Raw genomic sequence first — 24,632 nt, 5'->3', positions numbered from 1 at the left:
GTGCTCAGCTTTGGGCAGACCTGCCCAGCTCTGAATGCCTTTTCCCACAGAGCAGCCGTCCGCTTACCTTGGAATCTCCCGGATGCCGGGCACGGCACGCACGGGTGTTCCCGGTGCCGCCGCGGCCGCGGCTGTGGCCGGTTTGAAGCCCTCTGGATGGAAGGTCAGGGGCGAGCTGGAGCAGGCGCCGCAAGTGCTGGAAAAAGCAGCGTGGCGAGACGAGGAGGCCTGGCTTCTTGTGAGCAAAGCAGGACCCGGCGTCACTGCGGCCGCACCTGTCACCGGGGAGGCCACGGAGTGCTTTGCCTGGCGGGCAGGGGTAGCTGAGGCTTCGGACATGCCCAATGCTGGGCAGTGGGGCACTGGAAGGCTCTGGAAGGCACTGGAAGGCTCTCCCCACATCACTGCCACGGTGGTGAGACTCATAGTGAACAGCAGCCTCGCTGGAGGCCGCAGGAGGACTCTTACCGGGAGAGATCATCTGAGGGAACCCAGATGTTACGCACTCGAGGGGTAGGATAAAGCTGATCCTCGATGAACTTCAGAGTAGGAGACAAGCTTGTGCGGTTTGACACGAAGGACACAACTAGGCAAAACTATCAAAAGGGTAAAATATGCCCCACTGTTTAATAGAATTTAGTCTTAATGGATGTTAGTGGAAAACGAAACACATGATTAACACAAACAGAGCAGATGGTTTAAAATCTGTTGTCAGTCTGGTGATTACATGGGCTATTTTTTCCCCTCACTGTCTTGCTGCACGGAGCAGGTGCAGCTGGGGTCAGTTAGTCCCAGTTGCATTGTACATAACTTACACACCATACAGTAGCTTCAAAATAGAGATCTAGAGCTTAAAAAATAGGCATTCTTCTGCAAAATCAAATGTTTAATTCCCTTATTGACAACGAGAGCAGCATGGTGCTGCCCTCAGGTGGCTCAGACAGCGACAGCTCCACCCCAGTGTCCTCTTATCCCTGACCCTAGAGTACAAGACTTGCAGTTCTGGTTAGTAAATATATATAATAAATCACATTTAAAATATATACATTGGCCTTTAAAAAAAAAAACAAAAACAAAAACAACACATTTACAGTTTGTCAACATTGGGAAAAAAACCCACAACTGGGCTCGTCCCAGGTTGACTCGTGAGAGTAAAAATCGGTTTTAAAAGGTTTCTGCAAACCTTTTGATAAAGTGCCACTGTTTGTAGCTATTTAAAAACAATCGGGTCCATGACGTAGCACTTGCCTGTCAGACATGGTCATTTAAATACACGCGATGTGATAGATAAATCAGAGCAACCAACAAGCCAGGAGAGAGGTGTCAACCACCTCACGCTAGCCTCAAGTCCCAGCCAACGATACAATTTATTTTTATTTTTTTTTTTAGGGCTTTTTTTATCTTTGCTTTTCAGCCTAGGAGCCAGGCTGGCACCTCGCGCCCGGCCGGCCCATGGCACAACTGCTGCTCGTGAGCGGAGACCCCGGACCGCGCAGGCGGGCTCTGCTCACAGGGGCTGCTCCCGCTGCGTGCAAGGGGACGAGGGGCTCCGAACAGGCCCAGTCAGTCGCAAACCCCCAGGACTGGGAAGCAGCTGCCTCTTCAGCCACCTTCTCCCTTGCCAGTTTGGTTTTGCATTGATAATTTTTTGAAAGGGAGGGGGGGAGATATGTGGATTGTTTTACCTCTGTCTGGATTTTTTGTAGCAAATGGCACTTTAGTACAATCTTCGGTTCCCTTCTGGTGCTCCGATGCTTTCATTTGCTTGGCATGCCGAGCGCAAGCCAAGTTTGGGGCTCTTGGACATATTTAGACATGCACTACTAAACAGATCCTGCTAGAGAAATCTGTCTTCAAGCTATGCAGCCGTTCCTACCGCTTGGATGCGATGAGCTGTCGCTGCTGTTCCCCTACTGCAGCCACGGGGCTGTGACCGCATCCAGCCCCAACGCACGGGAGCTGCTGCGGCGCAGAATTCACCCAGTGCACGCGGGGTCACCTCTCCCGCTGCCTCCCAGCGCCGCAAGAAGCATCTCGCAGAGTCCCGCAGGCTGCCACCGTCCAACGCTCGCAGCGGGGTTTGTGCCAGCAGCTCCCCGCAGGGAGCAGGAGGGGGAAAAGGGACTCTCATCTCCCCCAAAAAGGGAGAGGGGAGGAAAATCGAAGAAAAAATATGCACTAACCACGCTGCTCCTTCACCCTGGAGGCACCAGGGTGGCGGTTTGCGGAGGCACGGTGTCGGCAGAGGGCAGCCGGTGTTTAGCAGCAGGATGCAGCCAGCCTGGCGCTGCCATCACCCTCCTCCTCGCTCTGGAAGGGGCAGGTAGAGCTCCACGGCCAGCAGTGCCATGGCAGAGCATCCGCTGCTTCGCATCCTGCCAGCCCCATCTCGAGGGGTCCGGGGGGTCCCACCGCAGGGATTTCAATCCACTTGGATTACACGCTGCCTGACACTGATGCATTTGGAAAAGCAACCAATAAAGCAGAAAGGTTCCTTCTCGCTCTGCAAGCTGCCAAATTGCGACAAGCCCTGTCTTCTTTTAGCTGCTGTCGGGCCTTGCTGGGGCTCAGTAAATAGCCAGCTCGGTGGCGGCTGCCCGGGGAGGTCTCTCCTTTGACACATTGTTGGCAGGGGATAAATAATAGAGGCAGGACTCAGCAATGCAGCGGGGAAAGAGAAAGGTCCCTTGTGGAGGCTCCTCAGCTCTGTGCAAGGGAGCGAGGGCTTCTCCCTGGCCTCCAGGACCGCCCGTGCAGCCCCTCTGGGCTCTCCTGCTGCCAGTCTGGTGGGAAACGCCTGACCCCCTCGGAAACCAGCCCGTGGCCGTGCTGGCACGTGTGATCTGGAGCCAGGGGCGAGCCAGGAGGGGCGGCTGCGTTCCCAGCCGCAGTGCAAAGTGTGGGGAGGGAGGTGGCTGGTGAGACCCGGAGGCACCGCGCGGTGCTGGACCCACTCGCCCCCTGTCACGGGGGGCACTGGTGGAGCAGCCGGAGGCGGGGAGGGGAAGGAGGGAGCAAGCCTCAGTCCAGCATCGCGTCCAGCTGGTCGGCCAGGTCATCGAACATGTTGCTGATGTCTTCCAGGATGTTCTTGGCCGAGTGCACGGCCCCGGGGTGGCTGGGGAGGAAAGGGAAGAGTCAAAACGCCACCCGAGGGCTTCAGGCGCTGGGGGGGTTGGGCTGGCCAGGCTGGACCCCGGAGCTCAGCACGCAGCTGAGCTGGAGCACGTGTGCCCTGGTGCGGCACCCGCGTGTGCCTGTGCACAGCCCTTCACCCGCCCTCGCTGGGAGCTTCCCAATCCCACCCGAGGGGCCCAGCCCCAGCGCTCCCCTCGCCCCCAGCGCTGCCTCACCTCTCCGCCTCCTCCGCTGTGATGATCTTCTTCTCGGCCGCCTGCAGCGCGGCAGCCAGGGTGCAGTTGGTCTGCTCCAGCCGCTGCTGGGCCAGCGCGGCCCCCGGGGCAGCGGCCAAAGGCTTCGGGGACACCTTGCTGCCTGCCTCCAGCGCCAGCGAGCCAGGGGCGGCCAGGGACCCCACCACATCTGGCACTGCCTCGGTGGCCGCCCAGGGAGCAACAGTGTGGCGGGAGGGCTGCAGGACCTGCTGGTAGATGGTCTTGGGCCCGGAGAAGACTAGCTTGGTGGACGCCACGGAGGTGTGCTTGGTGGGGACGTCTGCAAAGGAGGGGGACTTGTGGCACACGGTGGCACACATCGTCCTCACACCTCCCACGCTAACCCGGGAGGGAGCCTCAGGCCCCACCACCGCCTCAGGGACACCCCCACGAGCTCACTTACCTGGAGCGGGTGTCCTCACTACGGCAGTGCCGAGCAGCTCCACGGGGCTGGGGGCCTTGGTGGGGCTCGGTGCCTTCTTGATCCCCTTCTCCAGTGATAAGATGCTTTTCTCTATCTCGGCAATCCTGAACTCTACGCTGTCGTCGTCGAAGGCATCGCCGGCCAGCCCAGCCTGTGACGCCGGTGCCGGCACAGCGGGGCCCGCGATGCTCACTGCTTGGGCCTGGGCATACTGGGGTGCAGGGCTGGCGCCCGCCTCCGCCTGCCCCGCCATGCTGAACGCCTTCAGCACCGCCTGCAGCGGCTCCCGCTCCCTGAAGCGGGGCCGGCGCTTCACCGTGTCCGACTCGGTGAGGTTGAACTCCAGCACAGGCGGCTCCTTGGCGGCAGCGGGCGGCACCGGCTCCTTCTCAGCAGGACAGGGGGATTCCACCACCTGGGAACCGGGCTCTGTTTCTGGCGCAGCCGCGTCAGCCTTGGGGTGCCCGGTGGGCTTTGGTCGCTGTTTGATGGTTAAGTTGCCTTCTTCTGCAAAGGGGATGCACTCGCTGGAGCTGTTCTGGGAGGATGAGGAGGAGACCCCTGGCTTAGCCTCCTCCTCTGTGTCCGAGCAGGCATCCTCCCGCCCGCCCTGCGCAGCCACCTCTGTCATGGGAGCGCTGGGCTCACTCAACGTCCGTCTCCGTGGCTTGCTGCTCTCAAAGGGGTCCCTGCCGGTGTCGGGAAGTGTGGTGCTGCTGCTGTCACTGCCATTGTAGGACTCATTGTTCACATCTGCCCTGGGGAGACAGTCCTGAGCCACGTGCAGCGGTTTTGGGGCCAGAAGGGGCTTGGGTGGACTCGGCCCCGGTGTCCCCTCCAGCGCAGCTGCCAGGCCCTTCACTGTCCTGCTGTGGCCGGTGTCACCGGGGCTGGCAGCAGCGTCAGTCACGTCCTGGGGGGCTGCAGGCTGCCGCTCGGGGTCAGGGGGCTGCTCGTTGTCTGCCTCGGCAGCCAGGGTGCTGGAGACGGAGCTGAGGCGCTTGGGAGGTGGCGGCGGAGGCCCCTTGCGCTTGGCCCGGATGGCGAAGGACTGGCTGCGGGTCACCTTGGCGTCCGTCTGCAGAGCGGCTCGCGGCATCTGGCTCCGGCCCGGCCGCCGCGTCAGGGTGGCGTAGGAGCCCAGGGTGCTGGTGGGTGCCCCCTCCTCCTCCTCGTGCTCCCCATCTGACAGCGCGTAGCGGTTCAGGCTGTGCGAACGCTTCTTGTACTTGAAGCCTTCGCCCCCACCATGCTGCTCCCCGGGCTGCCAGGTGCCCGGGGCTGCCCCAGCTGCGGGTGGCAAAGCAGGCGGCTCTGCGGGGCCGACCTGGCTGTGCAGGTAGGAGAAGGCTTTTTGAGCCGATGTCTGCAGGCTGCTCTTCTGTCCGGAGGAGACAGAGGGGTACGCGTGTGCCAGGGTCTTGGGCTGCTCCGCTCCCAGGAGGGAAGGGACCGTCGGGGATTTCAAGGAGACGTGTGGGTACATAAAGACGTATGGGGCCGTCGCCTTGCTGGGGGTCTGGGGAGGGGTACAGGGGGTGACTGCTGGTGTCCCAGCACCTTTCTGAGCCACCGGCCGGGCGTACTGATCCGTGCCTTCAGGCAGGTTCCTCTCCTTGAGAGGGCTGCCCCCGCTGCCGTTGGCATAGCCATTCAGCCCCTCGGGGGAGACGAGCTTCCCGTAGGGCTCGGGACTGGGCCGTCCCGGCAGGCCGGCCGTGCTCTCCTTGCTGCGGGGCGGTGCGCAGGACTGCCCGCTGCTGCTGCTGCTCTCCCCGCTGCCCAGGCTCTCCTGCGAGGGGCTGGAGAGGTGCCGGGACAGCACGTTATCCTGCGAGTGCCCTGAGCCCCGGGATCGCACCCCGATGCTCTCCTGGCTCCGTGACATCCCCTGGCTGCTCTTGATGCCGAGCGTCTCGTGGCAGCTGTTGGACATGGCTGTCTGCAGCTCATAGCTGAGCTCACTGTCCTGGAAGGTCGTCATTTTGGGGGTGTGTGGGGACTGGCACTCCCCGTTCTCCAGTGACTCGATGGTGACGATGTCCAGGGCACCTGGGACTTTGCGTCTTGCCAGAGTTGCTTCTGCTTGGTTGAGGCTTTTGCGGAGGTCTCTGAGCTTCTTGACAGCCAACATGATCTTCTTCTGGTGGCCTGTGGGAAGGTTGCAGCAGGAAAGGGGCATTAGGTCAGCTCCATCCCCCAAGGCCTTTGTTTCCTGGCCAAGAAGAGTCAGCTACGTCACCACCCGGGGCGCTGGGGCAAAGGCCTCCAGATTATCCAAACCCTGCCTATGCGAGGAGACAAACTACGGCCAGCGTCCACCTGGCTCGGCCTAGATCCAGCCTGCCAAGGGGATTCCTTAGGGACAGTCATGAACTGCCCTTTCCAGGTGCTCGGGACGTGCCTGCCCCTCCCCGCCCGAGGGAGAACCAGCGTGGGGACCTGGGTAGGAAACTTGGCTGCCCTGGGCCACCCCAGCACGGCGGCAGGGACTCACCCAGCTTGTTGATGCCGATCTCTTGCAGATCCTCCCACGTCAGGTCTGTCACGATGGTGATGGAGTCATAGCCGTTGTTCACCAGTTTTTTGTGGTACTGAGGCAACCCGATGGCGCTGAGCCAGTCCATCAGGTCAGCCTGCAAAGAGCATGCAGATGCTGTCAGGAGCATCGAGGCACGGGCAGCACCTCCATCCATCCCCTCCCTGCCCCCAGCCAGGACACTGCCATGTTTAGGGTCTCTCTGCACCAACGCGGGCTGTTGCAGTGTGTATTTATGTACAGACCCCACTCCTGCCCTCTCCTGGGCTAAGACAGCTCTGAGAAAAGACCTGAGGAAAAGAGGGCGCCGGGCCAGAGCCAGACTCACCGGGATGTAGTTGGGCAGCCACTCAGCGATGCTGAGCTGCCCGATCTCGGTGGAGATCTTCTTCCTGTGGCCCGGCTTGGTCACACCGATGGCTGTCAGATCCTAACGTGAGCAGAGCGGGGCTGCGGTCAGCAGTGGTGGGCAGCGTGGGGCAGGGGGAACCGGCTGCCAGCAGCTCAGGGGGTGCTGGCCGAGGTGGGGGAGGACCTGCCTTACCTCTGGGGTCATGCGGCTGATGGTGGGGACGTCGTAGCCAGCGTTGAGGAAATTGGCCGTGTACGACTCCAGCTGGAACTCACTGAGCCAGTTGTAAATGGCTTCTGCATCCTGGGGAGAGGACGGGGCAAAGAGCAGCCTGTGACGATGGCTGCAGGACCTGGCTGCTCCAGGCAAGCGACGGGATCTTCTTAGGCAAGAACCCTCTGTCCCCGGTGTCCTCAAGACCCAGTCCCCTGTATCCCCAGTGCAGTGAGAGCTGGGCCGAGAGTCCCAGATGTGGCCCTCTCACCTGGCACACCCGGTTCCCAGTTGGCCCAGTTACCTTCCCCTCAAGGAGCTGCTCAGGCCGCAGGAACTGGTGGGAGAAGACCCTGTCTCCAGGGGGGCAGCTGCCTGGGGTCTGCTGGCTCTGTGGCCCTGGCAGAGAGGAGAGAGGACAGCCGTCATGGGGTGGTGTCACTGAGCAGTGAGCAGCCCCCGTGGCTGGGGGGACAGCTGTCCCCAGGGCCCCATGGAGCTGGGACATCCCTCACCTGCTGTGGAGGTCAACTGCCCGTTGCGCGGCTCCGATCCCAGAAGGTGTTGCTGGAGGTCGTCACCAGTGGAGGCCAGCGGCTGGGGGAGAAGAGGAGTGGGTGGAGGAAGGACCCCGCTCCGGAGACATGCCCTGTTGCACCCCAGGAGCAGAGCAGGGGGGTCCCACATTGGGCTGCCGGGCACAGCTTCACCCAGCGAAGGGCTGGCCCCTGGCAAGAGACCTGGGCAGGATTTGGCCCTTTTTCTCCTCTCAGATGACACAGGGTGTGGTGGAGATGCTGGTGCGGTACCAAACCACACAAACTCCACCACCGCTCCAGCTCTACCCAAAAAGGCCAGTTGTGCTGCAGGGCAGCTGGGGACCCCCCAGGAACATTTTCCTGCTGAGTCCTGGCAGCAAATAGGTGCCTGGTGGAGGATGCTCAGCTCCTGCAGCCCCTCCTTTGCTGGGAGGTGCAGGGGGGGACAGGGAAGATGCTGGCGCTCCATCTGCAGCCTGAGCCAGCCTGGGGCAGCATCCCGGGGGGAGCATCCCGGGGGGAGCATCCCGGGGGGAGCAGTGGCTGGTGCCTACCCTGGCATTCTCGATGAGGATGCTGGTGCTCTGCCCGTTGGTGCCCTCGGTGCTCTGGCCGCTGCCAGCACTGCGGATGCTGCCGATGCTGCCCTCGCTGCCCACGCTGTTCCTGTCTCCTGCTGCTTGGGGCAGGTGGGGGAGGGCCGTCAGTAGCGCCCCAGGATCAGGGCTGACACAGGACACAAAGGTCCCCGGCAGGGACCCATGTGCCAACACAGTGATGCCAGTGACAAACAGCCTCCCGCGAGATCCCTCTGGCCACAGATGACGCACCGGTCCCTCCCGCCTCCCGGCGCACACACTGGGCTGGCAAGGGACACGCGAAGGGGACACGGGACACGGCCTGACTGAGGACACAGGGAGGGAAGGGGCTGCTCTACGGGCTCCCCTAAACTCCCTTTTCCTGCGCCTGCTCCTTCTTGCCTGGCTGTTTCCCCAGTGGGAGGTGGAGGGAGAGTCTCCCCCTGCGTCCCCCTGCGCGGGCAGGGCTGGGCACAGGGGAAGGCCCCCAGCCCCTCTCCCTCCCCAGCTGCACCCCTGACCTGAGCTGTCAGGGCCCGGGCCCGTCCGGGTTGGGGTGAGGTGGCCATAGGCCGCTGGGACGCTTGGGGCTGCCTGGTGAGGACACTCGTCGGGGAGGTGCTGCAGCCCGCCGGGGGGGGGCCGGGAGGGCCCCGGGGGGACCCTGGCGCTGGTGTGTGGGTGCCAGGCGGGGGACAACCGTGCCTGTATTCAAAGACAAAACACGCGTGGTCAGAGCTTGTGTAGGAGGGCAGAGGGGACAGCTGAGCCTCAACCCCCAAGTTACCACCCCACCAACGGCACAACCCCTGTGCCCACCCGAGTCCTTCTCCCCCCTAGCTAGCCGGGCTCCGGGGACCTGTCCTACGGGAGGTGCTGGGAAGGTCAGGGTGGTTTCACACAGGGGACAGTCCCCAGCTTGCCCAGGGCAGCCACTGACCTGTTCGCTTGCTGATGACTTCGGCGATGGAGGGGGGAAAGTACCCAACGCGATCGGTGCCTTTCTGAGCATCATGGATGTGCCCCTTCCACCGCCCGTCCGGATGCTGCTCCAGGACCTGCCGTGGGGCGAGAGGGACAGGGTTGGTACCTGGGGCCACGGCAGGGCAGGGGGACAGGGAGCAGGGAGCAGCCTCACCGTGATGACGTCTCCTGCCCGGACATTGAGAGCAGTCGGGTCGTGGAGGTTCCAAAAATCCTTCAAAGCTCGGACCTTCAGGATTCCTGATGCCTCTGAAGACAAGGGACAGAGGGAAGAAAGAAGGTACCAGAGTGCAGGGAGGAAAAAGAGTGGTTCAGGGAAGGTAGAGAGAGAAAACAAGAGTGAGGAGAGGGGAAAGAAGACATTAATACTGCAGGAAGGATGCAATCCCTGGGCATTGCCCACATGGAGGATGGGGGCACATATGACACAGGACTGGGATGCTGATGCTCACAGCCAGGCTGGTTTAGGCTGCTCGGCAGGAGCATTGGGAGCCTCAGGCAGGTCCCAGGGGGAAGAAGCCCCTCGCAGTGCCCGTCCGTGTGCCGACCCCACCTCACCTCTCAGCAGCTGCTTGATATCCTTGCTGGCGTGTGAGGTGGTGAACTGGTTCACGATATCCAGTGCCGTCTGGTTGTAGGTGTTCCTGATGTTCACGTCGACACCGCCCTGCGCAGGAGGGGACGTGGTCAGGGCCAGACCCCACACCTGCCACTTGACCCATGGGAGACAGAGGGACCGAGGGGAAGGGGGCGGTGGCTGACCCCCGGGGGCTTGTCCCCCCATGCAGCCCTGTCCCCACTGCACCCACCTCCAGCAGCAACCGCACCACCTCCGTTTTGCCATAGAGCGCAGCCTCGTGCAGGGCTGTGCCCGTCTTTGTCTGCTTGTTGATCTCGATCCCGGCCTTCAGCAGCTGCCTGGTAGGAAGGAAGGAGAGGCATGAATGGCAGGACACAGATGTCCGGGCCGGGCGATCGGCTGCTCTGCAATGGGAAGGGGACAACCCCTTGCACCGCTGAGGCTTTGGGGATGAGGGACTGAAGCCTGCAGCAGGGAGGTGGGTCTGGGGGGAAGGGGGACTGAAGCCATGGTGGGTTTTTCTGGAATAGGGCAGTGCCACAGGCCGGCAGGGGTTACCTGATGATCTCCTTGTGCCCGTTCTTGGCTGCCAGGTGCAGCGGGGTGGTGTAATTGGGGTCGGTGGCATCCTTGGACTGTCCCTCCAGGAGGGCAACGCACAGATGGCTGTTCAGCAGCAGCTGGGCCACCTGCATGGGGCACAGGGGTGGGCAGCAGGGTGCAGGTACCCTCGTCTGCAACCTCCCGGCATAGGGCTGGCCCTCTGCTCCCCATCCTGCTGCTCCCATCCATCCGCAGCCCCAGGGCTCAGCTGGAGCTGGCTGGTGCTTGGCAGGGCCACACTGTCACAAGGGGCCATAAAAGGTCACAACAGCCAGAAATAGTCTTCCCATAATCAGGCTTTTCAGACCAAGCCCTAAAAAGCTGCAGTCTCTCCAAGCCCAAAGCGACTCTCAGCATCTCAGGGCAGCCCAGAGGCACAGAGGAGTTATTTTTACTGCCCTGTTTATAGCTGCAGACATTATAGATACTCCAAAAATGGAAGTAGCCCCCTGGTCCCCTCCCCGGCGGGGCATGGGACAGTCTGGCTGGCCACACTCCAGCCCAGCTCGGTGGCGTGGTGCTGGCTGGGCTGGGGTCTCCCAGAGCGTGGAGCAGCCCTGTCCCCATAAGCCGTGCCGGGGACTCGAGCAGCTGAGCGGGCTGGGTGCTCAGGGCTTGCAGGGATTAGCCAGCTCAGCCTATCTGTGCTTAAACGGGAGCAAAGCTGGGGTGGGCCGGGGGAGGCTGCAGGGAACCGGGAGAGAGGGCTCCTGTCTTCTCTCCCAGCCCGACACTGCCCTGCCGCAAGGTCAGGAGCAAAACTTGCAGCTCCCAGGTTCAGGATTTGGCCTTGCCCGGCCACAGGAGGAGGCAGATGCTGCCTGCTGGGCTCCGAGGCTCATGGCAGAGGGAGACTGGGCATGGCCAGACCCAGCACTTCGCTCCAGGAGGAGCCAGCTGGCTCCAGAGCCGCCCCCAGCGAAGTGCCCGGTGCCGGGGAGAGCCCCGCAGCACTCACCTTCAGCCGCCCGAACTCGCAGGCCAGGTCCAGGGGGGTTTTCTTTGCCTTGTTGATGAGGCAGGGGTTGGACTGGTGCTGGAGCAGCATCTCTGACTGCGGGGGAACAATGTGGTGCAGGGGCTCAGCATCGTTTCGTACTCCTGCCTCCCTCCTGCCCAGCACGATGGGGTTGCCCCGCTCTGTGCACCCCCAGAGAGACCCAGGGTGGGGGTGTGTGTGGCTGGGCTGTCACTTACCACCTCATAGTGGCCATACTGTGCCGAGAGGTGCAGCGGGATCTGCCCGTCCAGCGAGGCCATGTTGACGGAGGCGGCAGCACGCAGCAGCACCCGCACCGGCTCCACACGCCCCTGCCAGGCTGCATAGTGCAGGGGCCGCATCCCTGCAGGGGAACAGGGCTCAGCAGGTCTGGATGCAGCCCCCAGCCTCTCCCAGAGGGCTGAGCTGACTGCCGAAGGCACGGGGCTGTGCCGGGGGATCACCCCTTACCGTTGCTGTCCTTGATGTCAACGGTGGCCTGTGCCTCCAGCAGCAGCGAGATGAGGTCCAGGCTGCCGCCCAGGGCTGCGTGGTGCAGTGCTGAGAACCTGTGACACAAGGCAGGGCTCAGCGCAGTCCCAGTCCCTGCCACGCTGTCCCTACAGCCCCCGCCTGCACAGGGACACGAGCCAAGGGCTGGGATCATCCCCCGCTGTTTGTGGCTACATCCCTCCTGATACCCTGCTCCCAGTGCCTCAGTTTCCCCGTAGCAAAGCACAAATAAATCCCTCCCCGCTGTCTGTGCCCCACAGCTCAGTGAGGGATGCAGGGACCCGGTGCCCCCCCTCCCCAGGTGAGGTCCCTCATCCCCCTGCCCTGTGCAGGGGGCAAGCAGGCGGGTTGGAGGGATGCATCTCCCCTCTCTGTGGTGCAGCCAGGCAGCCCAAAGCTGCGCTGCTCAGAGCATCCAGCAAACACACTGGCCCAGTGGCTACTCCTGGCCTCTCCCCAGCTGCCCCCTCCCTACGCCAGCAGGGATGCCGGGAGCCCACGGCACAGCGTGGGAGGCTGCCGGTAATGAAAGAGCTCTGTGTCTCGGGGCTGTGAAAGGGGCCTGTCTGCCCGGTGCTGTCACGTGAAGGGCCATGGCCGAGCGAGGGGTCCCCATGCCACTGGGGATTAGCCTGTGTGCAGCTCCAGGGGGCGTGGGGGGCTCCAGACAGCGCAGGCCGGGGCTCCAATGGGCTTGGCAGCATCCCAGCTCTGTGCCAGGGATGCAACTCAGCCAGCACGGCTCTCCTCCCGATGCACAGTCCCAGAGTACCCCCAAATCCCTGTGCAGAGTCTCCGGCTGTTGCAGAAGGTACAAAATCCCCCCCGAAGCCAACTCTGCCGGGATTCCTGCAGGGCCGGCTCTGCCTGGAGGCAGCTGCACAAACCCACCCACACCCACCCCGTCATCTCCAAGCTGCGAGCAAGGCGATGCCGAGGTCACTGCCAGCCGCACCACTCTCCCAGGAGGGCGCAAGCTGCCGTCCCCATGCATGGGTCTCACCTTCCTGCCATCCCCTTCCCACACCCCGTGAAACCCAACGCGCTGCCTGCGCTGTCAATACCCCGTGTGCAGCCCTCTGATGGGGAACGGACCCTTTACCCTTGCTCCCATCAGCAGCCCTCCTGGAGCTGCCCCAGCACAAGCCCTGTGCCTTATCAGAATCAGATCATTGCTTCTATTATTACATTTTTTTTCTATTAAGCTCCATCTGCACAGTATTATTTTAAGACAGAGCCATTCTGCTCATTTTCAACCCCCCGCTGGCCTGTTAAGACTCATCATGGACACCTCCTCCTACAGAGTCCTCGAAAAGAAAACATGTAGAAATTAGGTACAACAACAGTACATAAAACAACGCTAATAACTCACAGGTCAGAGCTAATTCAATAAGAATAACATGCTTATTTATTTTATGGGCTTTTGTGGTTTCTTTAACTCTCAGTACCCAGCTTATTAAATGCTTGAATTTTGGAAGAGATGAGCTGCACAAATATGCTGTGGTCACTTGGCAACCTCATCTTTTCTTTCTCTAACCCCCCCAAACAATGGGATTTTGCTCTTGGGATATTAAACACAGGCACAAGCACGTGCAGGCGCCAGGGCTGGCTGGGTGCTTCTCCGTGCTTCAACCAGCACTCAGGGCACGGGACATTGGCTGGACACACCGTGATCCCTTTTCACCCCCAGCCCTGAAGAGCGGGACGCAGAAGAGCTTTACGAAGGGTTTTGCAGGACGGACTCAGCACAGCCCTCAGCTCAGACCCAGGCAGGCACTGGGTCTGCCTCTGCAGGGCTTGCCCTGGCTTCGGGATGCTGTTGTGTTCTGTGGGGCTCAGCAGCTACCCTCAAAAGCTTTACGATACCCAAAACTGCAGAACCAACTGGGTATCGGGGAGAGCAAGCCCACCCATGCCGGCGGCAGCAGCACCTAGCACCCTGCCAGAGGAGCACTCACCCATCGGCATCTTGGTAGTTCACATTCAGGCGCTTGGCAGATCCCAGGAGCTCTGCAGAGAGAAGAGGCGAAGGTCAGAGCAGGAGGCAGAGCCCCGCACGGCCCCCAGGACCCTGCAGGAGCCCCGTCCCGCAGCCAGACAGACCTCCCAGCGCACAGAACAGTGCCTGACCCATCTCGGCGTCCTCTCCTCTCCTCTCCCTCACTCCACGTTCACCTCCACAATCCCTCAACAGGCTGACCCAGCTCAAGCTCAGACCCTTTCCTTCCTCTGTCTCTCCTGCCCCATCTCTGTATGCCCCTGGGATGGGTCGGATCCTGCAGCTCCTGTCACCCTGGCTTGGTGGGGCAGTGCTTCCCTCCCCTTTATAGGCAGTGACACCCCAAAACTGCTGAGTGGGGCCATTTTGCCCCCCACTCGCTCCCTGTGCCCATCGCTGCTGCTGAGGCCTGGCCCACAGACCACATGGTTGGCATTTTTACGGCTGGGGCAGAGGCTGAATGAGCTGTGAATGCAAGGATTGTGCCACCTCGGACATCCCCATCCCTCCCTCCCTCCTTCCCCTTCGGGGACCACTGAGCAGCGGAGGATGCTCACCCCACCCTCGGCACAGCCTCACGCACGCCCCCAGCTCCCCACTCCTTCCCGCAATTAATTCGAATGAATTCCTTCCTCCCACACAGAGAGGACATTTTATTCTTCACTGAGGGGTTGAGAACGGATTAACATCTCTGGAATTCATCCGCCAAGTCAAAAGAGAAAGAAAGGGGAAGGTATGCAGGGGGCAAGAAATGCCACCACTCCTCCTCTGCCTTTCCAGGCAGTCCCATCATCGAGCCGGGGAGGATTAAATGCTTTGAAAGGTTTCTGTGCTGTTTCCTATGGAAAAATCAAAGTCCAAGAGCCAGGCTTCCAGTCCAGGGTGAAAGAGCTGCTCAAACCCCACTGAAACATGGCGGGGGGTCCTGGGGAAGAAGCCCCCACCCTCACAGCCAGGCAGATCTCCGGGGCCACAGCTCCCTCTCCTCCTTCATACCCCTCTCTTCCTCCTCTCCTAGGGTCCCTGCCCACCTCACAGGGCAGATCCCACCCAAAGCCATGCTCTGCTGCATGGTCCCTCTGCCCGAGAGCTGAAGAGGGGGGTGGCTCATTCATCATGCAAATGGATAATTAAAGGAAACCAAGGAATGGTGTGTTCACTACTGCAATTTACAGTGTTTTGTAAACAGCCTAATTAACACAAAATGGGCTTGGAGTGGCTGCTGGTGAAGGACTCGTGACTCCTTGCTGCAGCTGAGGGGATCGCCCTAATTACCTCTTCCAGGAGCTGCTCCGCCTCAGAGCAGTACCAAGCAGCTCTGCCAACCCAAAAGCCCTTCCTGAAGGAACTGGCTCCCAAAGCCATCCCTCAGAGCTCCCACTTTCCCCCCCCAGCCCCATATTGCCTGAGAACCCAGGATCCAGAGTCTCCATCAAGGACAAACCACTTTACTCTGCCACAGCAGCCAGAAAAAAAAACCCCAAACATTTCACTTGTAAACTGGCCGCTTCTGATCCGAGTCACAGAGTGACCATAACCACTGAGCCCTGCGGTGCCACTCTCAGGATCGCACTTGGGCGTATGGCAGAGCCAGGAACAGGGTCAGCTATGGTGGGCAAAGGCCTCATCCTGCCCCCCGAAAAGTCTTGGGATGGGTCCTGCAAGCAGGGAGCAGGAAGGGCTGGGAAGCGTTCACTGCTGGGGGATTTCCAAAAGACACAATCAAGATAAAATTAAAAATAAACAAAGGGTTCCACTAAGTCGTAGGCAATGCCCATGAAGCCATCACCTCTTGCTCCCTGATCCCCCAGCCCCCTGCCTTTTAATTACGGTTTATAAATAGGTATTTTTAAAGGATGCTCTTTGTGGTGGGAACCGAAGGCCAGTGTGGGTTTGCTCCCATCGGCTGCAGCTGAAAATTGCCGCAGGTGTTTGCTGCTGAGAAAAGGTAGGAAGGAGGAGGAAGGGTCCTTAACACAGTAGGAGGACCAGAGCCTGAACCGTGTCAGCCAGGAAGGTGATGCTGGGAAGAGACAGGCTGGACGGAGATGTCCACTGAGCATCTCATCCAAAATAGGCAGATACATCCCACAGTCCCCAGGGGCTGGTCTTGGGAGTTGAGCAATGCCCGCTGTTTGGACAGGGAGAGCTCACCCCAGAATCCCACCCCTGATTCCCTCCTACAAGGGGACAGGGCTGGCCAGTGGGATCCAGTAAGCAGGTCTGGGATACAGCAGGTGTCCCTGCCCGCTCCCTGGCCCCAGGAGGCAGCTGTCAGCATCTGCACAGCAAAATGCCCATGCCTTTGCTCCTCTCCCTGAGCAACATTCCTCAAATTAGTTCCCTGCTCTGGCAGCCCAACAAGGTCAGGAGATGGGGCAGGACCACACGGACATGGTGTGGGTGGCTGGGAAAACAGCAGGTCCCAAAAAGCGGAGCCAGGAGCAGTATCCCCTTTGGGGATCTTCCCGAAAGTGAATGCAGCAACATTTGTATCCACCTTAGGCAGGAAGGGAAAGAGTTCATCCCTGGTCTGTAGCCGGGTAAATCACTGCCGAGAGAGCTGGAGGGTTTGCAGCCAGGCTGGAAGGTGAAGCATGGCTAGAAAAGGGGCCAGGCATCCTGGCATGGCGAGCACAAAGGCATGAGCCAAGAGGAGTGGAAAACAGAGCACAGCCAGGCATCCGGGACCCCTTTGCCAGCACCATCCTGCTGCACACCTGCACCATACAGCACTCAAGGCCAGAAAAGCAACCCCAAAGGCAGCCCTGCCTCAGTGGGGAGCCAGCACTGGGATGGGGTGAAACAGTGGAGCAGCACAAGGGCTGCCAAGGGGGTGCCACCAACCCCTGTCATGGTCCTGAGGATGCAGTGACAAGGCGGCAGATGATGGGATGCTTCCCTGCATCCCTCTTCCTCCTTCCATCCATATGCTCCTTTTGACTGATTCCCCTGCTTTCCTCCCCATTTCTTCAGCTCCTTCTCTCCCTGTCAGTGCCCTAGCAACTTCAGGCTCCCCAGTCTTTCCCACCAGATGTTTTGGGGCTTGGCAGGGGCCAGGCCAAGCCATTTCCAATCCCACAGCCCTCCCAGACCAGCTGGTTTGGAGATGTGGCTCTGGTCAGGAGACTGCAGAGCTGGCCTGGGAGAGGGCTGTGGGATCAGGGCTAATCCAGCCGCAACACTGGGCTGGGGTGGCCAGACCCTTCTCAGCCACATCATCACCTCCTTTGGGTTTGCATGGGATCACCCGTGGGCCTGATCCACACCCCCTGCTCCCTGCCAGGAGCACACTCACATTCTGGGAAGATGAACCCAGAAAAATATGGACCCAGCACCGAAACATAAGCCCTGAAGGAGATATTTCCAGGGTAAAACCCAGCTTGGTGCACTCCAAGGGTTAACTCCAGCTGCGGGTTCCCCCTGCTCAGCCCCACTCCCCAACACAACCCCTCCAAGGGGTCCAGCCGGACCCAACCTTGCCCCGTTCCCCCTCTCCAGCGCATTCGCCTGCGCCTGCCCGGGCAGGATGAGGCTCGGCAGCGGGGCTGGGGCTGAGCGAGGCCTCGAGGGAGCCAGAGAGCTTCTGTGCAGCGCCTGGCTGCCAAGCGGCAGGCAGGAAGCACCTCCGGAACGCTCCGGCAAATTGCTTACAAATGTAGGGCCTGCTTGCTCCGCCGGACACCGGCCATGGCAAAGGCAGCACAGCCGCTCGCTCGGCCGCTCGCTCGTCACATGGGGCTGAGACCCCTGTCCGCAGCACGCTCTGGCTCCGGCCCCAGCCAAGGGGAAAGCACGGGCCCTCAGCCTTTCGGATCCTTGCTGGCGGGGGGGCCAGGATGGCACAGCCCAGCGTGGTGTTTCCAACCAGCTCCCCCGATGCATCAGCCCCCTCTGTCATGCTGCACCCTGTGCCTCAGTTTCCCTGCAGGGCTGGGATGCCCCCCCATGGCAGGGATGCCAGGCTGGGCTGAGCTCCCCGTGGGGTGTGGGGGGCACCTGGGGAGCAGATGGCCAGGGCGGGTGCCTCACCCGCACCACTGGCAGCCAGCCCAGCACAAATCTGTATTTACCCCCCCAGGGCGCTTGCCTGGCGCCGGCACAGCCGGCTACGTGGAGCCAGGCGTGCCCTTGCCCGGCACAGCCAGCACCCCCTGTGCCAGCACCCCGGGCACCCTGCGTGCCCTTCACCGGAGACCTTGTCCCTGAGGGGACACCCTGAGGCTTTGCCTTGACGTCTTGGAGATGGACACGATCCCTCCAAAGTGCTGAACCGCTCACTGCTGGCTGGGAAGGAGTGACACATGCTTGCCTGGGTTTGCTGGGGAAGGAAATGTCCAAATATCCCATGTTCCCCCCAAAGTGCCCCTTGGAGACTCCTGCCCTGGCTCTCACATGGGAAGTCAGGCTCCAGAAAGCAGTGCTTTTGCTGTGACCCCCCCAGTTTTGTCCACCCAGCACAGCCACACTAAAGCTCCTCCACCGCCAGCCTTCATCTCTGTGCAGGACAGACAGATCTACAACTGCAGACCCACATCCTTGCCAGAGACACCTTAAAAAAATACATCTTTCTGCTGGTCCGGTGTCACAGACCCTCATACCTTCCCCTTGCCCTATGAAATCACATCCCCACACTGCTGGCTGCAAGTAACCCCATGCCATGAGCCTGCATGTCTCAGCATCGCTCTATCATGAGCATCCCTGCACCACACACATCCCTGAACATCCAGCCACAAGCGTCCCTGCACTGCCGGCCACGAGTACCCCACATGCAGGGATGCTCTGCCTGGCACTGCAGGAACACCATCCTGCTGCTGCAGGTGGTGGGAGAAGGACTTTGTGCTCTGGACACACCAAATACATGTACATATGCACCTGGGAAAATAAAATCCACCTGGGGAATGTCATCACTAAGCCAATAAACCAGCTGGAGGAGCTAATCAGCTGTGATCTCCCAAAGCACCAGCCATCTCCAATGGTAGTGGCAGCCTCCTGGGGCTGCAGGTGGAGGTGGCAGCTTCACCCGACCTGCCCTGCCCGGCCTCGACCCACACCGACGGCCTGGGATGGCCCTGCCTTGGCACACAGTGGGGTTATGCCAGAGCTCAGGAGAGACTTGATGTCTCGCCCAAACTCAAGACCCAAAGAGAGGTGACATCCATCCGCCTTCTGCAGGAATCTTCCTTCCCTGTCATCCCTCCATCCACAGGCACGTCCGCTGCGGCCACCCACACCCGGCTCCTCCCGGCAAACCGGCTGCTTCAGGTTCTCAATAGGTTCAGAAGAGATTCTCCCGCTTTGATAGGGAAGGAGCTCAGCCACCGAGACGTTAAGAAACTCAACCAAAGTTGCCCAGCAAGCTTGGGACAGAGGCTGGGCGAGAGCCAAGGTCTCCTGACCCCAGCCGCCTGCCACGGCCACCAGCTCGCCCCCCAGACGCCGAGCCCAGCTCCCCGGGCAGGCAGAGCCTCCCTGTTTCCTTTGTTGTTATGGCGGGTGAATTTGGCTGCCAGGATGCTGCCATCTGGGAAACCCGGCTGAGCACTCGTCCCTATGCCCAAACGCCACCGGGGCCCAAACGCCACGGGTGCTTTCCTCCCCACTAATGGCCCGCACCAGGGTTTGGGGCTTCGCAGCATCCCTGTGAATGGGCTTCCCACCAAGGCTGACAAACAGGTCCTCCATCAAGCCAGGCGCTGTGGGGTGGGTCCAACTGGGGCACAGCCACTGGGTTAACTGGCAGGGATGGGTAGGCTGCAATCAGGGAGGCAGATTCCCATCAACACAAGGCAAACAGCAGCGATGGGAGAGCATGACACGGCAGGGAGCCCCGTATCTTTCCCTACAACAGCATCTGGCAACTCCTTGAGAATAACTGGTGTCTTCATCCCTTGAGAAACCTACCAAAGCCAGGCGTGAGACACGTTGGACCTGGCCAGGGCCCTGCCTGCTTCGATGCTGCTCAGGCTGCGCAACGGCTGTCGCACCCAAGCCCTGATCCTGGTTTGGGCAGCTTGGGTCCAGCTGGAATAACCCCAGCAGATGCAACAACCTGCTGGGAGCATCCCCGCACTTGGAGCATCTCCACACCAACTTGGCTGCTTGTCTCTAATCTCAACAGCCTCCACCATTTACCCCTGGCTTGAGCCCCAAATCTTACAGCCACACAGAGCCCAAGTTGTTCCTGCCACCAAGCTGTCTCTGCTGACAGCATGTTTGAGTGTCCTCTGGCAGTTCTGCCTCCCTCCTCATCTCTGCTTTCTCCTTCTCTAAGCTCTCCCGTCCTGTCCTGTGCTTAGATATGATGGTGGATGATGGTAAAGGCAGGTGATGCCGAAGGCAGAGGACTTTGAGAGATCCAAGGAAGCAGCATTCCTCCCTGGGCCGGGCTGGGGACCCACAACAGGTGAAGGGGAGGGTTAGGGGACATGGTAGCAGGACCATGGAGTCAACTGGGAGCTTTTTTCCTTCTTTGGAAAGGCTGGGAACCTTTTTCACAGGGAAATCCAACAATTACGTTTTTTACAGGCTAGCAGTGGGAGGGTGCAGGGGCAGCATCCCTGCACAGCACAGACATCAGTCGCTCAGCCCCAGCCCAGCTGCCCCAGGACCCCTGGCCAGACCCCCAATTTCCCCCTGCTGCTTCCCCCCCGCAACAAAGCAGGAAAAAACAGGCAGCTTGTTCAAAGTGAAGGCTCCCAGAACAATGAAAGGAAAAGCAGAGTCGGAAATCCCATCCCCATCCACGCAGCTGGGAAGAAGGTGCTGCTCTTGTCCCTCACCCCTGAGGTTTGATGGCTGCAGCAAGGATGGAAGGGGCAAATGCCAAGGCGGGGAAACAGCATCACAGGAGTCCTTTGGGGCTGGACTCACCCCTTGCAAAAGCCAAACACATGCTCCTGCTTTGAGTTTCAGGCCCCCAGAAAGATCTGAGCTGTATGGGGGGAGGAACAGCACTCGCTCCCCTTCCCCACAATAATTTGTGGGTTCGCATCAGCTGCCTACCCCAAAGTGATGTGACCCAGCCCGGCTCCCCTGGCAAGGGGGAGCAGTAACAACCCTTCCTCATGGAGCTGAAATTGCATCCCCCAGCCCCAGCCAGGATGGAAACAGCTGGGAAAGGCTTCGGGTGGGGGAAGCCGGGCGGCTCCTTCAGAGATACAAGGGCTCCTTTCCCAGCTGGCCAGGGAAACGCGTTACCGGGAGGTGAAGTCACCGTCCCTGCTGGGACCTGACTATTCCATTCTCCAGGATATGAACTCAGAGGAGCTGTATTTGCCCAGGGAAGAGGTGGAGCCTTTTCCATTTCCCCCATCCTTCCGAAAGGACAGGACGCCTCCCGAGCGGGAAGAGATGGGGCGATAGCAGCAGGGGCTGGCGGCCAAGCACGAGCTCTGCCTGTGCCCGCGGTGCATCCCTGGGCACGCCACAGGGCCAAGAGCCACCCAAAGGCTGCAGGACACAAGGACCAGCAGAGCATCTGGCCCAGCAGTAACAACGCACCTTAGCTCCCGTTCAACCAGTTCCATACTGGTTCCAACTGGTTCCCCTGGGAGCTGGGGAAGGGACTGCAGGGCTCTGGTGACCCCAGGCACCCAGGCAAAGGGGCTGCACCTACAGGCATGCTCAGTGTTCTCACTAATGCAATACCAAGCAAACAGTGCATTAATGTAATCTGTGGAGGATGCGCAACAGATCGACGAGGGCAGAAATAACACAAAAGGGACTTAAGAGAGATTAGAAGAACAAACCCAGGCAGATTCAACCTGGGAAAATAGCAGACTGCAGCATCTGGGGAAAAATAATCCAACCGGCAGACAGTCAATGGGAGGAAGAAAGAGGGGAAGCAGGATGAGGGGGGACGGTGAGAGCAACATGAAACGTGGGCACAGAGGAAGCTGCCAGCAAGGAAAACAACCTCGGCAGCTCTGTGGGGGGATGCTGCTTCCCAGGGTACCATCTCCCATTGCATGCCCAGGGCTGTGAACATGATATGGGCTCATGGGGAGCACGAGAGGCAAGTGGCAGGAGCCAGCAGCCAAAGGGCTTGCCTTGCATGGTAAGATTAGGGCAGGTCAGTAAGTGTGGATTTGCTGAGCAACAGTTAATTACAGAGGGCGAGCAGGGACGCAGCAACCCTCCTACACCTGGAGGGTTTTGACGCTCAAGAGGAGCACGTAGCTATTTATTTTATGGTTCTAACAATGAGCCACAGATAAAAATTAGAGCAGTCAAGAGCAGCCAGCAAAACTCTGTGAGCTCAAGCGAGTGCAACAAGGATCCAGCCCTCTGCTGTCGCTTGGATGGTTGCAGCAAATCACGCAGCTCCTGGGGCAGTGGGGCAAGGCTGAGGTTTGAGGACCAGGCTGCCACGGCACTCGGTCCCCATCAGTGCCAGCCTAGCGCCCGGCACCCGAGAGGCGCTCCAGCCGGTAGAGCCAGTACTCAAAGCACACAGTGATGCGGCAGCTGGAAATCCTGCAACATCCTCCCCTTTTGGCCCTGGGGAAGCTGCCATGCACCTAGAGAAGGCGCTGCTGGGGCAGACGGAGTGGCTGTCCCCACCCTGGCTGCTCTAATTTAGGCAAGGCACACACAGGATGGGAGGGGAGGCACCGGGAGGTGAAGCTGTTTGCTCGAGGTCACCCAAAAGGTCAATGGTTCAAGTGCCGTCACTCCTTCCCGAGGCCTTGGTGGATGGGAACTGAATTTTCCCCAAAGCCCCCCCCCCCCCCCCCCCCCAGCCTATGGGCAATGAACTGTCAGCAGCCGAGGACTAACCTCAGACCGCTGCTGGCGGCTGTGCAGCCGGAGTTTGGAGTCACATGCAGTTAAAAATACCTTGCGGATGCCTTTCCTCAACTCTGACCCTGCGAGCCGGTGCTGCCGCCAGCCCTGCTCAGGGATGTGCCGGTGGGGTCCCCCAGGATGCACAGCCCAACCTGTGCAGGGATGGGGCAGACGCTGCTTGGGGACTGGATTTTTCTCACTATGAATCAAAGATTTCCACTCCTGGGGGCCTGCTGCCTTTACCTCCTATTGCCAAACTGAAAAGAGAGGCTCTCTGCTTCCTACAGCTGCCTTCCAGCAAACGATGCGCGGGCTATCCAGCTCCATCTGAACTGCAGCCCAGATCCGAGCAGCTTGAGCAAATCATTTCCTTCCCTCCTGGACAGAGCCAAAACGTGGCCTCCAGCTCCTGCTGGTCCCAAGGGCTGCTGGATGGGCAACTGCTCCCACAGATGCCATGGCACTGCAGCCATTTGTGGCATCTGCATCGGGAAAGAGCAAGAGGATCCCACCCAGCAGCGGCTGCTCGGCACTCCCAAGCCACCAGCGATGGGAGGAATCCCTCTCCAAATCCCCTCTCCAAGGACACAGAAGTCTCTCCTCGCTGCTCCCATCCCCTGTGCAAGGTCACTTCCCAAAGCAAGTGGGAACTGCCCGGCTGCTCTGTGCTGGAAGCAGAGAGGGACGAGTCTGTCCCCAGCGGGCGCAGGCCAAGCTCCCTCCAGCCTGGGACAAGCAGGCTGAGAGAGATGAACCCGCCGCTGTTCTCTCCTTTCCCTGCCAAGGCTGGGGAGGGCAGCACGGCTTTGCCCGTGCCCAGTGCGAGGGCTCTTTGCCAGCCAGGTCAGACTCTCCAGCTGCTCGCCCAGGTTTCCGCCTGGCTGGGCAATGCCGCAAAGCAGGAGAAGCCATCACCAAAATCTTGCCGAGCAGCTGGCCAGTAGCACTTTTCTTAGGCCTTGGCTGGAGCGGGATGTTTTCACCCAGCTGCGGCAGCAAAGAATTCCCCCAGGACCCCGGTCTGTGGTGGGACCCCATCTGCAGGGGACAGGAGAAGGACGCAACAGCTCTATCATCACGATGCCCTGCATCACCCTGCACGTCCCCAGGTGGAAGCAGCGATCACCAATAAATACACTTAGCAGCCAGTGACGCTGTATCTCCCAGGAGAAGCATCTCCCTGTCCCCGTAGTGGAAGCAGGAACCACACCAGGACACCACACCCATCTTGCCATCCCTGTGGGGCCTCGGTGGCTGCTGAGTTATTCCAGGCACTGTGTTCCTGCCCCCCTGCCCTTGTCCCAGCTGCTCTGGGGCCGGCAAGGAGGGCAGTGGGTTCCTCCCAGCACCCAGCCCAGACACCAGAGCCAGCCAGCAGCTGCTCAGGGACCAGCTGGGGACAAGGGCGACACAGCACAGCCCTGTCCCCCCACGTACTGCGGAGGGACAAGGGCTGATTTACAGCAAGGTCAAAAGCATCAGAATACAACTGCGATGGATAAGGGGAGGCTCGATCTGAGGATCCACAGGCTGAGCTCCAGCCACCAACTTCCCACGCAGGGATGGGGAAAGAGGTTGGGGGGCAGCACGTCAACACCTCTGAACCCCGAAATAACAGGCCCACCTTAGCACCAGAGGTAAACTGAGGTAAAGACTCCAGCCCCTTGTTAAACCAAGGCCGTGTCCAGGTCCCCACAGGGACCCTGCCACCAGGTCAGCCCCTCCATCTCATCCCCCTGCCTTGCTGCTCCCCCACACCCCAGCCCGAGCGAGCGGTGGTGGGACACAAGCCAAGGCCTGCCCGCTCCCTGGACCCCTGCCGGCAACCCGATCTGTTTATGCCTTTCCAGCACGGCCGGTGCGTGTCGGGAACGGCCCCGGCAAGCCCGAGTTGGCGGCGGAGGCAGGACGTGGGAGCTCAGCGCAGAAACCCCTGCTTGCTGCCTCGCAGCATCTCAGGGGGGTGGTGGGGAGAAAGATGTGATATACAGGGGCAAAAAGAGTCTCCCCACCTCCCTCAGCTCCTTTTTGTAAGAAAAGACATCCCTTCTTGCACTGTGCCACTGCTCCTGTGGCACCTTGTGCCCCCCACCCTGACCAGGGAATCACGGCGGGTTGCCTCATCCCCAGGCCCTGCCAGCAAA

At 60.4% G+C, this 24,632-nt stretch overlaps 1 protein-coding gene across 1 annotated transcript in view; it reads right to left on the bottom strand.

The window, feature by feature from the left end:
• Positions 1 to 597: 597 nt before the first annotated feature.
• The window catches only part of CASKIN2 (CASK interacting protein 2), a 35,219-nt gene continuing 11,184 nt past the window's right edge, over positions 598 to 24,632 (bottom strand). The window contains 20 exon segments of the mRNA XM_040581632.1: positions 598 to 3,118; positions 3,354 to 3,675; positions 3,799 to 5,970; positions 6,317 to 6,455; positions 6,687 to 6,788; positions 6,903 to 7,013; positions 7,228 to 7,322; positions 7,439 to 7,520; positions 8,017 to 8,138; positions 8,562 to 8,679; positions 8,681 to 8,745; positions 8,981 to 9,098; positions 9,179 to 9,273; positions 9,583 to 9,691; positions 9,834 to 9,942; positions 10,163 to 10,293; positions 11,166 to 11,261; positions 11,405 to 11,550; positions 11,658 to 11,755; positions 13,658 to 13,709. Of these exon segments, the coding sequence (XP_040437566.1) occupies positions 3,022 to 3,118; positions 3,354 to 3,675; positions 3,799 to 5,970; positions 6,317 to 6,455; positions 6,687 to 6,788; positions 6,903 to 7,013; positions 7,228 to 7,322; positions 7,439 to 7,520; positions 8,017 to 8,138; positions 8,562 to 8,679; positions 8,681 to 8,745; positions 8,981 to 9,098; positions 9,179 to 9,273; positions 9,583 to 9,691; positions 9,834 to 9,942; positions 10,163 to 10,293; positions 11,166 to 11,261; positions 11,405 to 11,550; positions 11,658 to 11,755; positions 13,658 to 13,709 (4,379 nt within the window). The 3' untranslated portion in view covers positions 598 to 3,021.

Source organism: Falco naumanni, chromosome 1 (genome assembly GCF_017639655.2).
Source record: "Falco naumanni isolate bFalNau1 chromosome 1, bFalNau1.pat, whole genome shotgun sequence".
Classification (NCBI taxonomy): domain Eukaryota; kingdom Metazoa; phylum Chordata; class Aves; order Falconiformes; family Falconidae; genus Falco; species Falco naumanni.
The sequence above is the reverse complement of the archived record's forward strand: the minus strand, read 5'-3'. Positions and strand labels throughout refer to the sequence as shown.